The sequence below is a fragment of the Vidua macroura genome, chromosome 2 (assembly GCF_024509145.1).
Source record: "Vidua macroura isolate BioBank_ID:100142 chromosome 2, ASM2450914v1, whole genome shotgun sequence".
Taxonomy (NCBI): Eukaryota; Metazoa; Chordata; class Aves; order Passeriformes; family Viduidae; genus Vidua; species Vidua macroura.
This window is the reverse complement of record NC_071572.1, coordinates 99524889-99543796: the sequence shown is the minus strand read 5'-3', so window position 1 is coordinate 99543796 and position 18908 is coordinate 99524889. Positions and strand designations below refer to the sequence as shown.

General features: G+C 35.8%; 1 protein-coding gene across 6 annotated transcripts in view; it reads left to right on the top strand.

The window, feature by feature from the left end:
* FNDC3A (fibronectin type III domain containing 3A) overlaps positions 1-18908 on the top strand; it is a 111251-nt gene that overhangs the window by 20386 nt on the left and 71957 nt on the right. For 4 of the 6 annotated variants that reach the window (XM_053969898.1, XM_053969892.1, XM_053969894.1 and 1 more), the window contains exon 3: positions 16543-16618. The exons of 1 other annotated variant lie outside the window; for it this stretch is intronic. In XM_053969898.1, coding sequence (XP_053825873.1) covers positions 16543-16618 — 76 coding nt within the window. Of the gene's footprint in view, positions 1-10445; positions 10514-16542; positions 16619-18908 lie in introns of those variants that run through there. One more of the 6 variants, XM_053969895.1, reaches the window with a different exon arrangement.

Here is an 18908-nt window from a genome sequence, read left to right as displayed (position 1 = left end):
ATTCCTGTATGACCTATGTGTCCTTTATTACCAGAAAATACAGATAGCACTCTCAAAGTAGCCCAGTACTTGTTAACCATTTCCTTTTCTCTGGGGAATGGGACATGGATGTAGTGTTTGATCTTTAATTGACTTTATTTCTTGGCAAGGTATAGGGGTAAAGTAACACTTCTAGCTTGGGAGGTTGGATGCTTATCCTCCAAATTTTATTGAGAAGTTTAGATGTTTGGTGAGTTTTCCAAAAATCCCACTCTGTGTATATATGTGTAGTGTCTGTGTGTATTGTGTGTGAGTTTAAGTAGGTATTTAACATCAAGTCTACAAGTTAGTGTTCCTAAAACCAATTTCTTCTTTAAATATTTAAACCTCTGATATTAAAGTTGTCATTATTAACCTGTTGTCATAGGAGGATGCCTTCAGTCAGCAGAGTAATAGAGGGCTATAAAACAAATTAAATAATCCCTGTTTTTGGCTTTCAGATTGTTTACATATGTGGCATTACAGCAAAATATAATGGTGAAGATGGTGTTGGGAAATATAAATCTAGCCTAAATGAGTTTCCTAGGTTTTTGTTCTGGCACTTCTGCTTCTGAAAACCATATGGTACATTATCAAGTTCCAGCTTGCTTTGGTTTTGCCTTGCTGCTTAAAATCAAGCCTAGAACTGCAATATGTTTCATGATCTTTTTCCTCAACAAGAAAAAAAAATCTGTGTTAAAAGTTGTTTAACAACATATAGTGTTATAACTGTTCTCACTTTCCATCACTTTCCATATTGTGCTCTTTTCCTTTTTTTTTTCTGTGCTTTGATTTCACAGAACACAGAGTATGTGCATTGCTGCTTCTGTCCTTTTTGCCTTTTTTTTTTCTTGTACTTCCCCTTTGGCTCTATTGAATTTGCAGATATGTCTAATTTCTCATTTGGAGGTTCACTGAAGTTTGTTTTAGTTGACAATTATTCTTCCATTCTTCAGTGACTTCCTAGCACTGAAGCGCAGCAGAAGTGTGTTCAGTGGAACCATTGGAACTCTCAGGCATGCAATGCTTCAGTGCCAGCTTATGGAACCTCATTATCAAGCTGTATTTTTCCCCAGAATTGATTAGTACTTTTGTGTAGCAACCATCACTGCAAAATACATAATCAGACTTACATGAGACATTCCATAGACGGAAAAATCTTTTCCCTGGAAGTTTTTAACTGGTTGTTGGCTATGATTAAAAAAAAATAATAATAACATCACAAAGGAAAGCTAAAAATACATGAGTTTTGATGACTCAGGGTTAGTAGAGCCTTCCTCTATCTGACTTAATCATGTTTTTTAGTTAGGAAGGGTGAAGTTTTTTCTTAGTTAAGTGTAATTTATTTTTTTTTTTGCCTTAGAGATCAGAATTTTTTCCAATTTATTTAAACTGCATCCTTGATTGCAGATGCATTGAAAACTTGCTTTAAATTTCTTAGAAGAAGCCACCATCCTCAGCAGAAAGTGAGGATTCAAAATTCTTTCATTTATAGTAATGTATGAATACTATGCTGCTTTTGTTGAGAAGAAAGCAGCACGAGATTTCTTGCACAATTTATACCACCATTCAGATATGCTTATTTTAATATTTTCTGTTTGAAAATAAATGTAAAAACAAGAGTGAAGGCTGTATAGTTCATAGCCTTTTCTGTTTCTATTTGGTGTGAAAATTTGTGGAATGAAGCATCCTCATAAAACTTTTCAGTAACAGTCCTTTCTCTCTAAAATGTCCGTTTTCATATGCATGATATGAATCCTAGATTAATTTTGGTCTCTGATACAGTGGATTCCTCCCAAGATACTTGAGGCATTCAGCCTCTGTTGAATTAATCTGTTCAGAAATTGACATTTGGGAGAATTGGATGACACATGAAAATTGAATTTGAAGTCAGTTAGTCACTGTAGGTTACTAATACAGTCAATAGGGAGAAATAAGCATGTCCAGAAGATGATGCCTTTCATGGTGTATGAAGGTGACTAAAGATCTGTACTTTTTTGTTCTCTCTCTCTTTTTTTATGAGGTGAGAAGGTGCAAATTGCCTGAAGCTATAAGCATTGAGGTAGCTTGGTTTTTCTGTGCAGTCTGTTGCAAATGGGTCTGGTTGCTGGTTTGGAAGGGTATAGTTATGCCTGAACAGTGTCCGGGACCCAGGCACGTCCCCATCTCTCTCCTCCTCTGTGCCATGGGATGCTTAATGCTGAGTAAGCCATGACCTGAATGCCAGACTCAAAGACCTACACAGTCACCCCAAGTACTTAGCTATGTTTCCTCAAATCCACTCTTAAAATACGTGAGAATTACACACCTAGCAAATAAGTTCTCTGAGATACATCCTCTGCTAGCTGAAACCTGTTTTTTTTTTCCCTAGGAAGCATTTCTTTACTGAGACGGTGGTCAAATGCTGGAACAGGCTTTCTAGAGCTGTGGCCAAAGTCTTGTCAGTATTTTAAGAGACATTTGGACAATGCCCTTGACATGAACTTGGTCAGCCCTCAGTCAGTTAGGCAGCTGGACTACATGATCATCATAGGTCCCTTCCAACTGAAATAGTCTGTCATATTCTATTCCCTAGAGATGGAGACTTTGCCATAACTGGGTAAAGTCTATAAGCCTGCTGTATGTTGCAGAATTATACACTTCATAGAGCAGCCAGAATGACATTCTCTAGAAAACAGATAGACTATAGTTTACATACTATAGCAAAAAAATGGCACTTGGCTTTGTTTTTTCTCCCTGTCTTTACTTTGAAGTAGAGGATAAAATACATGGGAAAGGATTGGGGTTGTAGAGATTTCTTCCACCAAGCCCTTGCTCCATTACTGACTAAGTCATTCCAATCTGATCTAATTGAGATATATATTTTAATTTCTCTTCCAGCTCAAGTTTGTATTGTTACAGTGTTTTGATATACAGTGATGCCCATATTTATGCAAAACTGGGTATATAGGGTACTTTTTCAGGGTAAAAAAGGCTTCTTTAGAAGTGATATTGAAATTCTTAATGTTTGATTTTTTTTTTTACGTAAATGCTATTTTTAATAACTAGAAAACACTGTTCTTCCTTTGGTGCTTCCTTTTATACTGTATTTAGGGTAAAAAAGTTAAACACATCCATCAGTCTTAAATATGTTGGGCTTTTAACTTGCTATATCAGCAAACAGGAATCTGAGCTGTCAGAAGCAATGTTGGGAAATACAAAATTCTCTTCTAGTCCATAATACATTTGGGCTGTTGCAAATAGGCAGGTATTTGCATCAGGGAAGATGCCTCCTGAGGGGACTAACCCCTGTGAAGTATTAGCTGAAACCTTAGTTAGCCCTTGCTACCCGTTTGCTGTGCAGTGTAGCTCTGTTTCTCATCCACTTCCGCTTAGCATCGTGAAGCTGAATTCCTGAGGACTTCAAACAACAAATCATGAAATGAGAATGATCTGATTGAAGTATTACAGTATTTTATTTTTAGAGGTTGATGTGTCTAACCACTGGCAATGACCAGATGCCTCAGAAAGTTCCAGAGTTCAGTGACTGCCCCTAACACTGCTTCCTTCTAATTCCCTGTAAACATGGATTAGTTTAAAACTTTGAAGCCCAAATGTTTGTCTGTTGCATTATTCAGATTCCTTGAAACACTGCTGTTATCCTCATATTTATACTTTTGCTGATTTAAAGATAGAATAGTGGTATTATTTTAAGTAGCAAATTTTCTGTGCACTATCTGCTAACCACAGACTCTGTCAATGGTGATGAGACAGATTGGGTTTGCTGTAAATGAGGCAAATAAAACTTTGCTTAGGAAGCTGTGAGGACTGAGAATGCAAAAGAGAAGAGGTAAAGAAGAAGCAAGTAGATCAAAAGTGTAATTATTTCTTAATACTAAAGAATGAGACAGTCATTTGTGGAATGAACACTGATTGGCACTGTTATGTGTGGACACTAACAAGTCTTGAACGTTTATCATTGACATTCAATGCAGAATTCAACATTTATCTTTTACTGGTTCATCTCAAAAAACTTTTTATTTTTACAAAACAATGCTAGAAATCATCTTTGCCTCCCCTTCTCAGTGGTCAGCTTTTTCACCTGATCATCTTCTACATGAAAAGAAGGGGGAAAAGCACAAGTACAGTAAGAATTTTAAAAACTTTTCATAAATAAATTCATTTTCTAGGACAAAAAGGAATCATCGATTCTTGGATCTTTCAGCCTGCCTTTCTACAAAGAACAATGAAAGTTTATTGACATCTATAGTTTTTGAATGCCAGTGCCAATGAACAGTCTCAGCATCTTTCCAATCTCCTCATTTCCAGTTGCTTCTAGGGATATTCTGTTGTTTTAGTGCAATCAGTGGTGCTGACAGTATGTCATAGCAATGGTTAAAGATTAAATGTTTACTGATAATTTTATTATCTGTCAGCTGCCTTTTAGAAAAATGATGCAGAGTTGCTTGGTCTGTCCTCTGAAAATACAGGCCTTAGAACATGTCACTGAAAAGATGGCTTCTTTCACTCACTTTTTTTCCAAATATACAGCTACTGTCTGTAAGCTGAAATAATTTAGATTGTACTTGGTTTTTTTTTTTTTCAAAATCCCAAGCATGTAAATTGCTATTGCAAGATATTATGCAACAATTAATTCTCTATGGATTTCCTCCTTCATTCTGAAACCCAAGATTTGTTAATGCCATATCTTTACTCTTCTTCATGAAGAAAGTTTTAAACTCCATATCTAGTGCAGTTAGATCCTTACAGGCAGTACTAGCAGATGCTAGGGTAGAGAATTGTGTAGTCATGGGAAACCTATAAACTGGAATTTGCTCAAAAAAAAATACAGTGGAAAATAGAAGATTTAGAACTTTGGTGTTTAAGAGTGTTGCATCACATTACTTGGACAAAGATCAGTCTATAGGACACTTCTATAAATAATGGTGAGAAGCCTGTTTTTGTCTGTCATTGCTACTAAAACCAGATCATTTAAGGAAAAAAAGAAAATTCTAACATTTCCTTATAGATAACACAGAAATGTTGTGTGCTGAGTCTGCCATGAATTGGTGTGGTACAAAGCTTAATCGAAAGTTTTCAAAACTCTCTATTGGTTGGTAGCCAGTCTACATGTGGAGAGAGGAAGCTTTTATTAAATTTAAAAGAAGATGGGAAGCAGAAAGGTCATTTGAAAAATGACTAAGAAAGAAGCAGTTGGAAGTAACACTTCATGACCATGTAATTCATAAGCCTTTGGCAATTTAAAACAATTTAAGGTACGGTTTTAATTTAGCTTTTATTACTGATGTCAGGTGTTCCTATTTAATAATCATATACTCTCTGTAATGCCTGTTACATAGATCTTTTGCATTTTTCCATTTAATATGGTTTTTAAGTGATAGTGGGCTTGATTATGGAAAAGAGTAGTTCATAGCCTCATTAGCCTTGTTATGATATAAGCAGCAGATTTTGAACATACAGTCTATGGAAAAACAACTTGTGCTGTGTTTTTAACTGACATCACCTTAGCTCAACCACAGATGTGATTCCATCTGGCAATTTCTGTGCTACTAATGAATAAAAACACTCAAGTCTTGCAGTATTCTTTGATCCAGTAGTATGTAGGAACTTAAAATACTGTTGGACTAGCCCTACAAATGGGAACTCTGGCATAGGTGAGGTGACAAAGGCAAAAATCACAGTAAGTCAGTATGGGAGCCACAGCAGTGTTAGTATTTGAGTGTGCATCTAGTTTTCCTTGCTCACTGGACCACACTCTCTGGAGCCAACCTAGATGCAATGATTTTTCTTGTAACAAAAGACTTGTAACAAAAGATGGGTGGAAAAACATCTGCTTTGAAAACTAAAAATAGGTGTTTTTAATAATAAAATATACTGGGTATTAATAACTGATACTTTTTGCCTAGAAAGTTTTTTTACTTGGTAAATAATTTTATGCTGATCAAATGTTAGGAATATGACTTCACAGAATCACAGAATCACTTGACGTTAAAAGAAAGGACAGTCCCTTTTTTATTGTAAGTAGCTGTAGCTTTGAGTGCTTTTATATAAGTGTCTGTATCTTTGTACACTTACTTATTACCTTTGAAGACATTAGATGTTTGTAATGTTAGAATTTTTTATACCTTAGACAACATTTAATCTGTAATCTCATGTTGTTGCATTCTGAATACCAAGACAATTTCAAAGCAGTTTTCTATATCTTGTTTGCCTATTGGTTAGGCAGTAGTGCATAAGTGGTATTTGAAGTAATTTCTCACAAGAAGAGAGGGATGTGTAACTTCTTCAGGTGAGGATGTGCCAGTGGTCCCCTGCTGTTGTTGGGATTAAAAACCGCAGATGTGAGGTTGCCAGAAGACAATACTGAATGTTTTCAGTTTAGCTCTGAAGTGGAGACTAATAGAGGGAAACCATCTTTGTCAGCTGTCTGAAATGTCTTTAATATTAATATTTAATAAAAGGTACTTCTGTCTATAGTATTATTTAGGGGAGACATATGTAAATTATAAAGCAAAGTTCAGAAACATATTTCTTTCTTTTCATGTCTCTTAGTAAATGCATGGTATAAAATAGCACAGTGTTTGAGAGAGTGCATTAGAATCCAGTTGATTATTTCTTGGCTGCTTCTTTTTATTCTTTTACAGAATATTTTTTCCTCCCTTCTTCCTGGCTTACTTGAGAAATGAAGTCATAAACTGTATCACAGATTATAAAGTCAGAAGTTGGTTCATCTTGAGTTAGTATAGCCTATCTGGGAATCAGGAGGCTAAATTAAAAATGCAGTTATAAAACAGCATATATTTGGAAGCTTTGTTCTCTTAAACCCGAACCTTCTGTTGACTGACGTTAGATGATCCAGAAGCAGATGCTGCAGCAGCTATTTGTTGATTTAGTTGCTATGGTGACATGATACATTCATGTACAGCAGGAAGCTCACTGTACGTTGGCTAATTTGATAGGAAGGAAGGCTTGAGGTAGGTATTGCTGACTATATTGTTAATTGATCCTACCTTTCACATCCTGCCTCCACATGCTTTGTGGATGCACAGCTACAGAGGAAGGTGAAGGGAGAGCCTCCGGCGTGGCGTTCAGGTTTAGGTGCCCTGTTCACAGGAGGGGGGGCAGTGTTCCACACATCACCGAAGATTACCTCAGTATTGAGTGAATGGAACAGATTGGAGCAGCCGGAGTGGTGCCTGTTGAATCTTCCTTCATCCTTTGTCACTGTGGTAGCACCAGTTGAATGAGAGAAATAAAAGGATGCGAGCAACAGTAAGTCAAAGTGCTAAGGCTTTTGAAATGGGTTATGAGATAAAGCATGTCACTAATTAACAGCTTGATTGCAACTATTAGTGGAGAAAAGTGTAATTGTTCTGAATACGTGCCCTAATGACAGAGCATAAATGTGGCTCTGCCTGGAAGTTGTGCCTTTTCTAGAAATACACCCTTTTATAATCTTGTTGCAGACAGATTGTTAAAGATACAGTGTATATCTTGCAAAGAGCTTGGCTGTACCACCCTCTTAACAAGTTCAGTGTTTTAAAATTTTTTGAAGTCAGAATGACCAAGAGTATTAGCTACGATGTTTTCCTAAATTTGAAAAATATTCAAAAATTATTCTACCTTTGTCCTTTTGGGTAAAAATCTTCTCATGAGTACTGCTGAGCTAATTTCAGTTGCAATATTTTTAGACAAACCACTGCTGTCTTTTTTTTTCATGTTGATTTGTATTAGCAGTGCATTTAGAAATACGATTTTGGTGAAGTCTTTCCATTATTTGTGATTGCTGACAATCTTTTGCTACTGACTCAGCACCTATAACCATATAATGCTAAATATAGACGTTTTAAGATTAATAATAATAATAAAAAAAAAAACACCCAAGCCTGGAATACTCTTCTCTTTCCTAATAAAACATCTCAGAAAATAATACTGTTTCTGCTACAATAGAAATCGTTTGTGATTCTATTATGTTTAAATTATGGTTTTAAATGTCCAAGCAAACATTTTGAAACACTTTAACCTCTTGCTTTTTACAAAGTTTTTTTGTAGGAAAAAAACCCCAAAACTCCCCAAAAATAACCCCAAAAAACACACACATTCCCCAAAACCACTCCAGAATGAGGGAAAAACAGAATTCTACTTTTTAGTAATATTGTTTTGCTCCAACTTGTAATCTTCCTTGTTGTACAGGAACAACATAGTCTCTTACTCTGTAGTTACATTTAAGTGTGCTTTAACTACAGTTTGTAATGTAACATATTCTTACTTCTTCATGTTATAGATTTAATATTAACAATGACTAAAATTATTGTACCATGTTCTAGTTTTCCTAACCCCTCCACTTTTTCCTTCACATCTTACTTCCTTCATTTTTTGGTATTTTAATGTGTATGCCAGGCTAGGAATTGGCTTTGTTGCTAAAGGATTGCTTTGTTTGGGTTTTTTTTGTTATGATATATTTAGTGGTAGATCTATTAGCATGCAAGTTATATATGTTCAGAGGCTTTTAGCTTGGTTGGAAAATTTGTCCCAGATTTCACTCATTCTGGAAAAATATGTAAATTCACAATGCATATCTAACTTCTTTTAGAGGAAGATACAAAGTAACCCTTTCATTCCTTTCCCCTTCGGAGTGAGGTGGTGGGTGGGTGGTGAGAGAGAAGCATTCAAAATGCCCGTTTGCGCTGAAATTCAATCTGGTTCCTTTGGTTTTCTTGCCTTTTGGCTGTAGATAATGCTAGCCTATGGAGAGAATAGAGTGCCAGTTCTCATGTGGGCTTATCCCACAACTTCACACATGACACAAATGTTCAATGTATTTTGGTTTCTTTTGTCTCAGTTAGGATTAAAAAAATTAACCTTTTTCTTTTCCCCTTCAGGAGGCTGATAGTCCTTGGTACTGAAGGATGGGTTTGAGAGCCAAGATATTCTGGAGACAGATTGAATTTGATGATTTATTTTTCTTTATTTCAAATACAAAAATTTTACTCCCATATCCCAGTAACTCTAAAATTATAGTTTCAGTTTTTCAGCTAACACTTAGCTGTTTTGGAATAAACCTATAATTATTAGGAAAAAATTTAAATTTTTTAAATGATGTTTTTACATTCAGTAGCTAATAACTTCTTTTACAGACAGAGAAACTTTTAGGTATAAAAGCATTTATTTGGACAACACAGTTTGTTACGTGCTAGAAAGGATTTGAAAATTTGGCTGTAAATACCAAACTCGTAAACAAAGTTCTATTGTATCTGACTTGATTCTCTTGATGTTTGTGCTGGCTTAGAAGAATCAGAAACTGTTTCAGTCAGTCCTCTCCTGTTAGAAATACAGGTATTATTTGAACATTGGCTCTAAAATGTGTAATATTTAAGATCATTATGATTTAGTAAGGGTAAGTTAAACTCTCTTCCATAAACTTTATTCAAATCTGATCTGCAAAAAATTGTGCAAGTTAGGAAGATCCTCATAACTTTATAGAGCAGTGTGAAGGTTAACAAATGTCTTAATTCTGGATTTGTTTTGTTTTGTGCCTGTATGAAAGAGTATCTAGCATACTTCTAAATACAATCATTTGTTCTTTGGGTATTGAGTTGTTTTGTTGTGGGGTTTTTGGGGTTTGGTGGTTTTGTTGTTTTTTTTTTTTTACTTTGGACTAAATTCAGATTTTTAGAACTTAATATATTAAGAGTATTATTAATATTTTGAATATGTAGATCTTTTATCAAATAAAATTTCTTTTGCCTTATAGGCCCACTGCATGTATATAATTGCTAGAAATGGCAAAATAATTTTGAGGTACTAGTTTTTGATTGGCTGTATGGTTTGTGTTTATTTTGGGAGGAAGCTTTGCTCTTTAGCCTTTTAAATTTTGAGACCTGCTTTTGCACATGTATAATGGCGAGCAAAAGAGAAATGTGTCAAACTTGCTGTGAGATCTTTTGAAGTTGGCTTTTAGAGCTCATTGATTTATTTCATTATTTACTTATCAGCTTTTTTTTTTTTTTTTCCCTCCACAGGGACTCATATAGTTTGGACTGCTAATTGTATTTACAGTTTCTGCTATGGAAAGATGTTGCCTTAAAACAGTGAAGATGTTAATGCTTAGGGATTAGTCCTAATCTGTTTTTGTTTTCCTACTCTGCAAGTCTTTCACCTCATCTAGGGTCCTTTTCAGGATGAATCCAATTTTGATATTAGTATTTCACAATGATAGGTTTATGTTTCCATCTTTCTTACTAACCACCTTACAGAGACCAGTTATTAATTGTGCAAGGCTGTTTATAGTTAGTCACTTTTTTTCCAGTGAAAGTACCAGGGAAGCTTTTTCCTTCATGTTGCAATGTAGATACATGTTAGTGATGATGCCACAAGTCTAATGCTGCATTTCTTTTCTGTCAGGTAGCTGAAATTATTTTGAGACTGGTCAGTCTCCTGGTACATCACTACTTCTGTTAGGAGGATGGATGTTCAAGTAGAGAAGCTTGTAGAAGTGCGTATCTTACAGAATGAACGGTTGGTTTTAATTGTTATTTCAGTGGAGTTAATGGGCTTTTTGGCCTTGGTGTGCAAACAAACATATCAAAAACAAGATTAGCTAACTGTATTTTAAATTCCATTCTGCCCTCACTGTGCTCCAATGAAGAAATAAGTTAACTATGTAGTCATCTGGCATAAGCAAAATCTTAGGTTGCTTATGAAAGTATTCTGTATACTTAATGACAAAGATTAGTAAGATACAAATCAGCTATATTTTGTATTGCTGCTGTTTTGCTTTTGAAAGATACTGCCATGACCATACTGGCAGAGACAAATACCTCAAAGGATCTTACTTTGGCTTCTGCAGCCTCTGCTTCTTGCTGATAAAAATTACTTCTAGACCTTTATGGAGGTAAGCGTTAACATTTGGCCTTAAGTTTTTCCTTTCTTTGGAGCAGCCTGCTGAGTCAAGGTGGCTGCAGCTCTGCCTTACACAGCTTTCTCTTCCACCTTTTGTTACTTGCATTCTTACAGGGGTTTCTTTATGACTCTAGCTACTTTTATCAAATTCATTTCTTTCACATTAGAAACAAGCTGAATACTTGAAAAGAACATTAAACTCCTTTCCTGCTTCAGTCTGCAGAAACATCCTGTATTTTCTCTTGCACATAGTGAAGTTTTACTGAATAAAAACAAGTAACATTGAGCATTCTTCTCTTTGAACATTTGTACTTCATTGATTCTTTAGATGCAAGATCTAAATACTTTCCATCCTGCTCACACTGATGTAGTAATAAATCCTATATGAGATCTTAAGATACAATAATTTAAAAATAATTGTATCTGTTAATGGTAGTATGTGCAAGTCAGTGTTACATATCTCTGTAGGATGGGATTATACTACTTGAGTTGCAATAAAATTATATTCAATTTGGAATTCTTTAGGGAGAGAATTATTGTATTCTAAAAATTTATTTGCCACATCTGCCGAGCTCAAATTTTGATTTAAAGTAAAGAATAGATTTTCAAAACCACTCTAGAGTGTGTCCCTTATTTAGTCCTTTAAAAAGGCGTAATATTGTAGTGCTTCTTCAGGATACTGTCAGTCATTGTTTATATATTAGTAATTTATATGTGCTCCAAATGTTCAGAGAGACTGAGAGACTACGTGTTGTGAAACAAGTCAGTTTTAGTAAATCTTTTCCTGTAAACTGCCTGGTAAGAGTGATCTCAGGAACAGTTTTCAGTTCTGTATGGACCTATGTTATGCTCAGGACTACTATAGCATGTTCATTATTGCAGGTGGCTGTTCCAGCATCTGAGAATGTTCCCAAGTACTGCTTACTTTGCTAATGTAGATGTGGCTTTAGGTATCACTGCTGTGGTCAAGGCAATGTAGCAGTTCTCTCAGGAGAGATGAGGATTATTAAAACCCCTTGGTTTGCAGACTGGGTACAAGGAGATGGGAATTGCCAAACTTAAAAAATATTGAAGGAGGTGGATGAAATTTATTCAGAACTGGTTTTCCACAAATCCCATAGCAGAGAAGCTAGGGAACATGTAGGAGATGGTTTTAAAATGTCTAAAAAGAAAATTTCAGGAACTTACTGACACAGGACATTGTGGAGGCAATTCAAATTGTAACTGAACTCAAAGAGTTTAGGCAAATATGTGGACAGTAAGAGAGATGGACTGCAGAAAGTGGCCTGGCTCACACACTCTCCTTAAACAGCATCTCAGTTGATATATTAGAGTCAAAGTGCTTGGCTAGATGGGCTGCTGACCCAGACCATCAGATCATTTCCTATGTTCTTGCTTAGCTTCAGCTTCTGCCTGAGTTCAAACAGCAGTTTCAGGAAATATACACTGAGCTTTCTAATATATGGCATTATTAGTTTTGTTAGAAGGCTTTTCGTTAGGAGGTCTGTGCCAATCTGGGCAATTAAACTACTACAAAGTAGTAAACTTACTATGTTGCTCATTTGGTTTGGATTTATTTTCTAAAGTAGCCTATATAGAATAAATTAAGTACCATTGAAAAGTGTGAAATTTCACTTCTAATACCAACAGTTTTGACAACTGATGTTTCAGGTATTATAAACTTCAGCCACTCCGTGGCCACTTTTTTATTTATGCAAAAACTACTTTTAAAGTAAGTGTGTATCTGTACTCTTGTATTGTCAACTTGTATGCTAATCTCTGGAAAGAGATTTTGTATTGTTTTTCATCAGGAACTGTATTGAGGTCATGTGGATCATCATTAAACAACTGTTTAAAAGAAACAATTTATAGTCACAGTGGAAATGACATAGAGCTAGTTGACCTAATACTCCTGTTTCTTAATGGCAATGCCTTAACATGTTTTGAGACAAAAATACATTAAGTCAAAATTCTGATAGCGTTCAGAAATTACACTTTTAAATTTTATTAGGTTCCATTGTAGTTGGATGTGCTTTAAAAGTGCTTGTATGATTCTAGAACTTGTGTCAAGGCTTCCGTATCCTAAGTTCACATTATTTTGTTAAGATTGTGAAGCTCTCAATTAGTGTTTTGTTTTAGTAAGAGAAACAGCTCTTGAAAAGTGCCTATGCTAACGGTGCCTCCCACTGAGACTGACTCATCATAAATGAGGTTTTCTTCTGAGTATCATAGTTACCTTAGAGGAGCAGGCAATTGGTAGAATGCATGTCAGCCTTTGGGTAGCAGAACTTTGGGTGCTGTGAGTAAAGCAACAGAATTTGTCACAAAAAGATTGAGGCACAGGAAGAGAGGCTGAACCATCAGATTTTTACAAAGCTTTTCTCTTAGTTCAAACTAATTTGAATGTTTTGCCCAGAATAGGAAGAAGGTCAAGATCTAGAATATTCAATGTGAAAGACTCAGGCCCTGGTTTTCAGAAGTACTGATGTCAGGGTGCATGAAGTAGCATGTTGGCTGATGGGGTGTGCAAGCCTGCACAAGGGCACCTCGAATGAGATGAAAGACCTATAAATAAGCAACTCATAGATTTTTTTTTTTTTTTTTTTTTTTTTTTTTTTTACCTAGAACATGATGCTATGTAAAATCCATGTTACATTTTCCTTTAGAGAAATTTTCTTGCATCCTTGATTGTGCACTGCAGACTTCCATTGTGCACTGCAGACTTCCATTAAATAAGGGGGAATTCCTGTGAGTGACTGTCAGTCTGTTGTACTATTTCTTCTGACTGGAAAGGTACCAATCTCTCTCCGTGCATAGATTTAATTTTTCTTATTTCAAATCATATCTACTGAGGTGCAGAGAGTCAGAAATGCCCTTCTCAAAGCTGTGATCACTCCATGGGGTTCAACTGTGATAAGGTTGGTCCAGAAACCCCTTTTGGTCATTCACTGCCCCAACACAAATACTGTTGAAGCCAGCAGTTCTCAAAGCTTCTGAAATTTCAACCCTGATTCAGAATCTCTTTTGGCACACTTGGCAGCATACACGGCCTACCTTGTAATATATAAAGTTGTAAAATAAAAATGTGAATGCACTACATAAAAGCAAGGCTGAAAGCGGGAGTCAATAAAATACAGTCAGGCATCAAGTAGGCTAATTGTCCATTGACAAAAGACATTCTTTTTCCTGTTTCTGGGAACTGAGATCTAATTAAACTGCATGAAGTTGGTGAGTCTCCCCACCCTTTGGAATGGCAGTTGGATGTCATCAGAGATGTGAAAATCTGATGGCATCCTGAGTGTCAGAATGGTGCTGGACTGCATCAGTTGACCTGTTGCTGCTGCTGTCTCACTGTTGCACCATGCTGAGCCTTTATCTTCTCAGAGCAGCTGTGAAGTGAGCAACAAAGATGCTTACACAGGAGAAGCTGATTTAACACAAAACCAGGAGGCACAGGGCCCACTTGCTGCAGTTGGGCCAGTGTGTGTGTGTTCCCATGCTCAAATCCGCTCTGCCAGCTGGACCTCAGGTTTGGATGGCCTGCAGCAAGAGGTCGGGGGAGGAAAGCCAGCAAGTTCCTACAGCAGCATTATTACCCAGATTACCAACCTCAGGCACTCACACAGAATAAACAGGGACAGCTGGGAATACCAGTCAACCCACATTCCCTGTTACTTTAAAAGCAGGAATCAAGGGCCAGCCATCACCCTAAAGCTTTTCTGCTTCTCACAGTTCATATAATGGCAGCTAGGAATATTGAGCTGAGAATGGTACAGATTGACATGTCAGCTGTAGCCAGAGTGGCTCCTCCCAGGAGTTTGGGCACCTAAATCAGCCGAAAGAGATGGGCAAATGTAGCTATCCAGCCCACGCATAACAGATGGAGAGACATTCTCGTGTACCGTGAAGCTTTTAGGTACTTTTATTCCAGTCTAAACTTCAAGCTGAAATTTTCAATTGTAGCAAAGGGAAGAGTATATCAATGAAATATATATTCAAAAAGTTATGCCTGCTTGGGGAGTCCAAAAAAGAAATTGTAAGAACTCACCTATTTATGTTTCTCTCCTTCATCATATTCTGAAGGGGATGATAGCCAGTTGTTAAAATGCTACCTTCAAACACTTCAAAATAAACTCTGGCAATACAGTATTTTCTGAAGACCTTTAAGTCTTCTTTGAAATTCATTACTAAAATTATCTTGTTTAGATTATGTTATGAATACTAACTGAATTTTACATTGAGCCACACTTCAGAAGATCTGGAAGATGTAATACCTTGATAAAAATGTAAATAATGATACAGTTCATGGTTTTTTCTCAAACAGCCAGAGCTTCTAGAAAAAACATGTGAAACAAGATAGTATTTTTAAAGTGCTTGTTCAAACCTGATATAATCAGTGTTTAATCACACAGCCCAAGCTTGAAAATGTAAATGTTTATCATATCTCATCAATATGTTAGTGTTAGAACTTGCCATCTTTTCTTTAATTTATGAAATTGCTCCACCAGAAAGGGAGGAATTCATATGATTTCTGCCATTTCCTTATCCATTCCTTTGTCTCTGGTATTCCTAAAATGAGTAACACTCAGGTTTCCAGTTCTGGGGATTTTGGTTGATTGATTGTGTTTTTGTAAACATTAAAGATTTTATTTTCTTTTAGCAATTTAACAAAGTCAATTTTTGGCCATAATGCTCAAGAGTTACGTTTATAAAGATTTCTTTCCTTCTGATTTGTAGAGGGAGGAGGACATAGGCTCTATTTAGACGTGTGCAAGCAAGACTGAAGAAAGTTCTGTCCAGAAAGAAACTTACAAAATGTACCTGTTTTTCCACTTTTTAAAGTTTTTTTCTCCTTTGTTTATAATTTTAGCTAGTTTTTTCATGTTTACAAACTTCTTTTCCTCACAGAAGGGCAGGTTTCAAATAAAAGGACAGAAATCTAAAATGGTAACAACGCTTCTGCTTTGGTACAGACTTTCTCTGTTTATTTTGGCTGATGCGTGTTTTGCTATCATTTCTGCATTGCTTGGGTTTACAAAATTAGGATAACCAATAAATAAAATTATACATACTGTTTCATGCTGGACATCTGGTGCACTTACTTTGTCATGACTTCTAATATTTTTTTATCATTAATGAATGTACAAATATGCTTGGGTCATGTAAAGAGGGACATGACACAGTATTTTCCTTGTGTTGAAAACTGTCAAGTGGTTGATGTCAAGCACTGGGAATTCTAGGCTTCCTTCTGGAAGTTGACGTAATGGTTTGATTAATATTGAAGTTAATGCAATTTGTTGAAATAATTTAAGCTGTACAAATAGCTTTTTAATTATACCAAGCAGTTGAGAAAATAAAATTTGTACAGGTACTGTTTTACTTAGTTGTTATTCTCTCCTTCATTCTCTGAAAAGTGTTAGTTTAAAAATATGTGTGCTTGTTCTTGCTCTTATCTCTTTCTCTGTGGGATGAAGACAGCAAGAAGTCTGAAGTGAAAAATAATGTATTTACTAACCAGAAAAAAAATTGTTTTTTTCCCAGTAAAGCTTTCAGTTTTTGCACATACCAGACTTCTGTAACATATTCCTGTGTAATGGTTGTAAACACTCTTTTATTTTTAAGGTTATTCTTGTGCAAGTTAATCCAGGGGAAGCATTTACAATAAGAAGAGAAGATGGACAGTTTCAGTGCATTACAGGTAAAGTTGAAAAATTTATTTTCATATTTTCTGAGTCTGAATCAGGATTAATAAAAGACAATTTGTGGTGAAAGTAAAAGAATGACAGAATTTATTTTAAATACAAGAGCTATTTAAAGACCTAAAAGATTATGTGCTCAGGATCATTGGGATTTAGATTTCACTGCCATAAACCAAGTACTTTTTCTTAGGTTATATTAGATGAAATTAAATTTTGTGAGAGGAAAAGGGAGGAACATTTTCAGATTGAAAAGCAAGCGCAGAAAGGCTGTTGTAGCAACTTTTGACTAAGCTCATTTATTTTACAGACCTCAAATTAATAGCTCAAACTGTTAATATGGCTTGAGTTTAGTTTTTTTTATTCTTTGCTATCATGCGGATATTGTTTCCCTCTCACTTATTCCACTTAGTCTCTCATTATCTCTAGGGGCCAAATGGCATTATTTCTGAGTTCTAGCAAGTGCAGCTTCAAAATAAAAATGTTTCATCTAAGCATAACATCCCCTTATGCAGTGGTCAGTTTGGATGTTGTTTTCTATTCCAAATGACCAGAGCTACCAGTTAAGTGTATCTAGAAGGTACTGTGAGAAATGAGCAATCAGCTATTGCTGCTGCATTGAATACCATTTTACTGTGTTGTAAGAGAGTATCCACAGATTCAGCTATGGGGTCACATTTTGCTTGTCATCATGTGGGCCAATGAATCCTACCTTTTTTTTTTTTTTCTGGATGTTGGCCCAGCTCCAACAGATACTGTTCTGGGAATTTGAAGCAAATATTTTCCAGCTCCTTTCCCTCTTCTCTCCAGTCTGAGAAGAGCTGAAAGGTCTGCTTTCCAGTGTCATAGGCAGGTCCTTTGGCTACAAAACAACTGATTCAAAGGAGGCCTTAGATGGTAATTAAGTTTATATTGACAGTTCTTAAAGTTTATGTGTCTGTTAGCACCCTATTTCAAGACTTTTTGCTGATTGCATGGTGTTCTTGCATCCTTTGAGCTGCAAATGGATCAGTGTTGCAGCTCACCATTCTATACAGCTTATTTGAAACATGATATGTAATAATTACATGACAGTACTGATGGAAATAAAATTATTTTTGTCTTGCAATTCAAGTTAAAGAACAGATAATATATATTTTGCTTCTATTGTACAAAATACTGAGGGAAGTGGCATGTGTTGCATGTTTGGTTCTGTTTTTTGATTTACCAAATGGTCTTACTGGTGGAGAATGAATTGACACTTTCCTGGCATGATTGTCTTCAAAGCAGGAATTGTTTAATGAACTGCAAAAATATTAACATCATACCCTTACAGATATTGTTCTAACCTTCCATGGTACAGCTTTTATCCTTGCCTGGTGCCTCTTGCTTTTGGAGTAGGCAGCTTGCTATTGTGATTTGATTCAGCTGTGGATTTCTTCATCCTTTATATATGAAAGTGAGCATGAGCAAGTTACTTCATTATTGTTTCTGGGACTCACTAAGTGTAAGCTGAGGTACAGTCTTTACAACTTCCCTGAAAAATGACACTGCAATTTGGAAAACTACATCCCAAATCAGTACCACAGCTTTTGCAAACCTCCTGTCACATAGATATTCTTCTTGTCTTTCCCCCTTCCTGGAAATGAAATTGTGGATTATAGTTGGTAGTAAAATGGGGGACATAAGTTCTTTTCATATCTGTGAATTCAGTAATCTTCATACAGAACCTGAGTTGCAGCTGATCTTTTGAAGGTTGCTTTTCTGGTCTGTTCTTGCCACTTGTGAGACACTTCTGTGTTTTTGTGTGCTATGCCAATGGATCTTTCTACCTTTTGGATTGTTGGGTCTGTCTGCCTTAAAGAAGAAATTCCCTTAGTAGTTGATGCTGTTCCTTTTTCATTATATGTATTGCAGCTCATGAGGAGTGTCTAGTGTTCGCTTTTCTGTGCACAGATATGTATAAAATAAACTATTTTAGATGGTGTAAACTATAGAGAGTAATTTGGTATTGGTCCTTTTTTTGTTCTGCCACAATTTCTCAAACATTGTTTGCCCTTGACTTGTCTACAAAATGTATTCTCAGTCTGCAAAATGGATTACAGCTGCAGGAGTCTATTGCATTGTCTTGAAAGTAAGAAAGAAAGCAAGCTCACATCAGTTCTTTGATTTTTTTCTTCACTGTATGCACTCAGTTGTTAGGTGCAATCATAGTTATAGATGTGGAAATATATAATGAGAGTGGTTTGGATAAATGTACAAAGATGTTTATTTTTAGAAAGCAAGCATGAAGATGACTCTGACTTAAAAGTC